Here is a 6,214-nt window from a genome sequence, read left to right on the forward strand (position 1 = left end):
GTGTTAGAATAGAACATTTATTTAATCTTGTTATCAAAATAGTTTTTAGTTAGATTGTGTTCCAGCTGTTCTAAAATCACTGTATGCTACAGACTTGCAAGGCTTATTGCTTTTCGAAAAATGGTTATATGTGATATAAAATGGAATGCGGTCAACGTGAAGGGTTGTCAGCCAATCATAATCAAGGACCGAAACTATCCATGTTAGAAAAAAGCAGTACCACCCACAAGACTGGGATGATTTTGAATGAATTTGTTAAAATGTATTAAAAATGGCCAAGAGAGACATAGAGAAAGCCAGTGTTGTGGGAGATAAGAAATAAGAAAGTGAAGTGAAGTCCTTGAATGTCGAGTACAGTGAGAATAAAATGAGCAAAGCCATGACTGTGGTTAAGGCATTTGGACATTACCGGAGCTTGACACACTATGTCTGACATGCAGAGGCCCCTGGGAGATGACATGGCCAGACGTCTGGGCTGAGGTGTCCCGTGCCACGATTCTGTGTTTGTGTTCCGAGACGGTGTCATGGCTACTGCAACCCTGAGCACACCTGCTGTCAGGCATACCAGCCTTGCAGAGGATGACTGCGCAACTGATGAAAATCTAAAGGCAGCAGAGAATCAACCAAGGAGACCAATTAGACCAATTAAAACCAATTAGAGCCGCTGGTGGATGACAACCTCCTTAGCACATGCTGAATGCATAGCACAATTCATCGACATTGGCTAGAGCTTCATAAAAGAGTAGAGAGAAACAAAAACGAAATATTGAGTGTAAAATAGAATAAGAAAACAAACCTACAGTACATTAAACAGGCAATATAACACTCAGACAATAAAAAAATAATAATGTGTTTAATACTATGACTGCTTTTAGGCATTGCTTGTCTTATCCACTGTATTATGTACACTGTACACATGATTTTGTAAGTCTACCTGGTCATTATATTCCTTGAACTTGAAAGCCTCCATTGAGAATTGGACCTTGGACTGGCGGTGTGTGTACATATGCAGGGTCTCATCTACCTTGCATCTGTTGGACAAACAGTATGATATCAAATATGTTGCAAATGCTTACTGTCTGTCTTTACAACTAGGAATCCATGGTTTAGTTACATAAACGTAATTGTTCAATAAAGGTAGACATGCATGCCCTTGTATTAATATGACATAATCTAATATGGTAGATAGCAGGTCTTACCCATTTTCAATGATGGAGTGGGACAAATGATCATGGCGATTGGCTGTTGGAGTGGCCCAACAGGATTCAGCAAACAGTTCAGTGTTCAGCGTGGCAGTGATGGACTCAATCTGCATGTACATCATCTCTCCTACGTTGAACTCCAGTGGGTAGGAGTCTATGTCCTTCTGCTGTGTGAATGCCCCTGACTCAAAGAACTCAAACTGGTAGGTGAATGTGCCAAAGCCTTTCATCGTAAAGCTGACTGGTCGTTTGTAAGATGGTGGTTTGAGGTACTTGCAGACGATGTCAATGTCCACATCAGGTTGCTGGGCTCCACTACTGTTCATTGATACAATCTTGTTCCAGTAGATCAGATAAATGCCGTCGTCCTTCCAAAAGAGAAGAGGGAGGGAGAGAGGCATGATTGTTAACTTATCTCAAATGTTGCTATCAAAGAGTTTAAAATGCTAACAACATGCTTTAATTTCTTAATATTTATGTAGATGACAGGGCTGCTTTTTTAAAACAGATATGGACTCAACATTATGAGCCTGAGTTTGCGGCGATATACAGTTAGGCTCATACGTTTTTAACCAATTTTCTTTGTGAATGAATAATGTATCATACATAAGTAAATGTTTCTCCTTAAAATACAGGGGTCATAAGTATTCACACCCCTATGTTACATTCCCATAGAGGCAGGCAGATTTTTATTTTTAAAGGCCAGTTATTTCATGGATCTAGGATACTATGGCATCCTGATAAAGTTCCCTTGGCCTTTGGAATTAAAATAGCCCCACATCATCATACCCTTCACCATACCTAGAGATTAGCTATTTTATATCCTATTAGCTATTTTAAAGGGACACCAGGCAAGCCTGATGCTTTTTCACTAGGGTCATTCCACGTCGGTTCAACCAGGGCCCACGCACTTAGGTCTCAAAAAATTCTGAAAAAATTACCAGGTGTACCTATGTTACCCAGGAGACACACTGTAAAATTACCACTACGAAACTCCCCCTCGCTCGGTCTGAAGCTCTTTTCCTTTTCTTTGCGTCTTCCGTCAAGGGTTTTCGCTGCTTCTTCGCCGGCTCTGCCATTATACACACGTTTGCAACAATCTCTAGCGTTTCATTAGCCTGCCTCTGTGCTGTAAACTGATCCTGCTTCAGTCGGCGGGTAGGATACACCGAACTTGCAAGTGGGATATTCTTCCTACAGGCAGTAGGTAGGGGCGGGAGAGAGAGCCTTCATTCGCCCCGTAATGAGTCATTTAACCATATACCGACTTACGAAGATGATTAATTAACACAAAAACGTTGCCTGGTGTCCCTTTAATGCCTATTGGCTGGTTTGATGCTTATTGAGCTCAATGCAAATCAATCCAGCTAATAGGCTAACTGAAATGCATAGTATTTTAATGAAGAACATTTATTTATTTATGATTCATGATTCATTCACAAGAAAATTGTTGTCCTTAAAGGTTGGATATTTCCTCATTTTATTTACTTGAGGCATTAAGATCAATTTCCAAAAAAATATTTTATATGCCTCTTTTTAGTCAACTTCAGCATGGGTGTAAAACTGGACATTTAGGGCGGACTTTCATTGTGATCAACATCCTTTGGTATATCACACTTGTTGAGTGGGTATCTTGGCAACAGTATAGTATTAACACAGATTAAACACATTTCTGAACACAATGTTTAGATGTTTTGATTCAGCCAATTTGTAATGCATATTTTGATTTCGAGAGTTACAACAGCAATTGTATTTATTAAAACTGTGCTGTTTCACCAGGGACAGTTGTTTCAGAACATTTCTGGGTATGCATGTGTCTGCCATGAAGAATTCTTACATCTTTTATGTCAAAACATGAAAAATGTTAATTTTTATAAACTTTTCATTAACTTATTATTATGTTGCATTAATATTTTTGTTCAAGATGAAATGTCTTACCTTTCGCTGAGTGTGACAGGCATTGAGGGATATGTTTGCCAGGAGGTGCGTCCCGTTTGAATGCAGTGTGCAGTTTGAATGGCCAAGCCTCAGGTCATCCTCATAGAGTGTGAGGTCAGCAGACCTCTCCAGAACAATGTTGATACTGTCTTCATTGCAATGCACCTCCATTTCAACTGTCAGAAATGTATAGATTTCAAATTAATTTCTGGACCACTATGTATACAATCTACTTATGGGATGTTCAGAGTTTTTTTTTACCACAATTTACTCTGATGTGGGCACTGTTTACTCCTGCCATGTAACAAACAAAGACTATATGGTAAGCTGACTAGTTCATGTCTGTCACAACCCGGTCCAGAAGCCTCGTTTCCTAGCCTGTGACTTGAGATGCCTTTGCTGCTCCGGTCCGGGTTTTCCTTCTGCCTTGGCTTTTGGTTGACTGACAAGGGAGGCGTCCAATCACCTGTGTTTGCTCTGCTACACCTGCTGCCACTCTCTATCTAGAATTATAGTTTGGTTGCTGGCCCTCTCACTGCTCTCACTTCCACCAAGACCCCTTTCCACTGGAATGAGCGGGCAGAGAAGGCTTTTGCTGATCTAAAGCGGAGATTTACTACGGCCCCTATTATCGCTGTTCCCGATCCCACTCTCCAATTCGTAGTTGAGGCGGATCTTGGGCGCTGTTGCTTTGGGTTAAATGGCATCGGCATGCAGTTCAACATCACGTCTCCTTAAGTCTTCTAATATTTCCTAATTTATGGCATAAACACATCCGTGATTCATGGACATTTGTACACTGGATTTATGCGTAGCCTATTTTTTCACATCTTAATGGACACCACACTGATTTCCCTCGTGTGGTAATATTTTTCCTTGTAATTGTGTATGGTTTGCAGAAATGGGAACTGCGTGTATAGATGAGAAGAGCGAAGTGTGCGTTGCGCAGCACAGGTGGCCAAGGGGTCCTGCAGGTGTAAGCTACGGCCGTACCTCACCATCAGGCAACTCAACAACGAGAAACAGTTTCCAAGTTGACCTAACTTTCCAACTCTGCTCAGTATCCCATTAACTGCATGGCAGTAGGCTATTTACAATATTTTCTGTAAAGTAAAGTTTGAGAACACGTTAATGCACGTAAAACATTTGTTACAATAACAATGAATGGACGCAGCAACTACAGGAATTGTAGCCATACTTGCTTTCTTTTGCTAGCCTATCTATGGTTGCTAGTTAACAGCACATAATAAGCTGATTTAAGCTAGGCTAATTCACTAACTCAAGACTTCAAGGCCATCATGAATATAAAACGTTTTTTGAAAACAACGAAAAAATGGAGGGAACATAGCAAAGCTTGGAGTTATTTCAGATGGGCTACAGGTAGGCAAAATTGTGGTGCTTGTCAAAACCTTAGCGCAGCTGGAATAATGCTAAGGCTGATGTTAAAGCGCACATGATGTTTAAAACAATATACAATGGTAAATTGGAATAAAACTTAAGGTAACTTTAGCCTTTATAGGGCTGTATAAAGTTGTCCAAATGAATAGGTCGTAATTAGGCGTTGTTGTTGTCGTAAAGATATTGCATGTAGATGTTGTAGATGCACGACCAAACCGGGAAATGGACAAATATAATCAAGGCTTTGAATGTGTCTGTCTGTGCAAGGGGGTGTTGAAAGGATCTAAAGGAATATAGATAGATAGATAGATAGATAGATAATGAATTGATCCCCAAGATTCGGTATATTTCCCACCATTTCATTTGAATCTTGACGTCTGTAGGTCACCATGCCATAAACCATGACAGCAGCCATCAGGAGAGATCCCAGGCAAAAAACCACAAGGCTTGGATCTGGATAATTAGGCGTTGTTGTCGTAAATATATTGCATGTAGATGTTGTACTATATAGGCTACTAAATTTTAAGGTGACCAATGCACGACCAAACCGGGAAATGGACAAATATAATCAAGGCTTTGAATGTTTTTGTCTGTGCAAGGGGGTGTCTGTAGATCGGTGTACAACACATTCATTCCTGCAGGCCTGTGGCCATGCATGCGCCCAGGAGCGGACTGGGACCAAAAATTGACCCTGGCATATTTGGCCCAAGTGGCCCTCAAATCTGTCGGGCACACCTAATTAAATACAATATCTTTGCATTACCCTTAAATGTGCATATTTTCAACTGCACTGAAAGTGATGTAGGCCTAATTGGCTATCACTCTGACTGATCAGAGGTAGCCATGGAACACATGATCTCCATATTCAAGTAGGCCAGTGGTTCTCAAAGTGTGGGGTGGGCCCCACTAGTGGGGCACAGGGACGTGACAGGTCGGATGCGATGACCTGGAGGGAATTAGTTTTTTGTGTCTATTTTAATAATGCCTTTCTTTTTTGACAAGGAAGATCATAAATTCAAAACAAAACAACCACATACAAACATAAGTGTAGATAGATAGATAGATAGACACTTTAATGTGTGTCATAAACAGACCAACATATGAATTAAAATAACATCTTGATCCAGTGGACCCACATGAGAAATGTAACGTAGAACCAAAATGCGAAATGAGGTGGGGCTTAAATTCTCCACCTCCAAAGTGGGGAATGACAAAATAAGTTTGAGAACCACTGAAGTAGGCCAGCGGTCCCCAACCACTGGGCCGCAGGACATTCCTAACCGGGCTGTAGCCTACGACATGAGTTTAAAAAAAATGCATGCGAACTAAACTAAATTTAATTCGCAATAATGTCACGTTTTTACATGGCATAGGTCTATATGCAGTTGTTTGATTGCACGCATGTTTGCATTTTGCAAGGTCTATTTTCTTACGTCTGTCTGTCCCGCCTTCAACACTTTTACATATTGCCTTCAGCGCTGCGCAGCCTCAGGTCAGCTCACTTCACTTGATCAGTTCTTGGCGAACGGTAGTGTCACACGAAGTTAGCTAAACTGCTAGAATGAGCAACAAAAAACAAGCATCTTTAGCAGGTCACTGGCCAGAGTGTTTGAGTTGCGAGAGCCGCTGCAGAGATTTCTTACAGAAAAAAAGTCACCGTTAGCTGCACATTTTAG

At 40.9% G+C, this 6,214-nt stretch overlaps 1 protein-coding gene across 1 annotated transcript; it reads right to left on the bottom strand.

The window, feature by feature from the left end:
- Window positions 1-389: 389 nt before the first annotated feature.
- Window positions 390-3,311, bottom strand: LOC121700766 (ZP domain-containing protein-like). Its single transcript, XM_042083974.1, has 4 exons — window positions 3,141-3,311; window positions 1,200-1,570; window positions 935-1,031; window positions 390-602 (listed from the first exon to the last, which is right to left on the bottom strand). Exons 1-4 carry the CDS (start codon window positions 3,309-3,311, stop codon window positions 390-392), a joined length of 852 nt encoding a protein of 283 aa, XP_041939908.1.
- Window positions 3,312-6,214: the final 2,903 nt, after the last annotated feature.

This window comes from Alosa sapidissima, chromosome 24 (assembly GCF_018492685.1).
Source record: "Alosa sapidissima isolate fAloSap1 chromosome 24, fAloSap1.pri, whole genome shotgun sequence".
Taxonomy (NCBI): Eukaryota; Metazoa; Chordata; class Actinopteri; order Clupeiformes; family Clupeidae; genus Alosa; species Alosa sapidissima.

What these genes read in the sequence shown, in the direction of transcription:
- LOC121700766 (XM_042083974.1), bottom strand. Translation starts at nt 3,311, where the DNA reads ATGGAGGTGCATTGCAATGAAGACAGTATCAACATTGTTCTGGAGAGG. An exon ending in CACTCCATCATTGAAAATGG is followed by an intron (nt 1,032 to 1,199) that starts GTAAGACCTGCT and finishes TTTGTCCAACAG; the next exon opens with ATGCAAGGTAGATGAGACCC. An exon ending in TCAAGGAATATAATGACCAG is followed by an intron (nt 603 to 934) that starts GTAGACTTACAA and finishes TGCTGCCTTTAG; the next exon opens with ATTTTCATCAGTTGCGCAGT.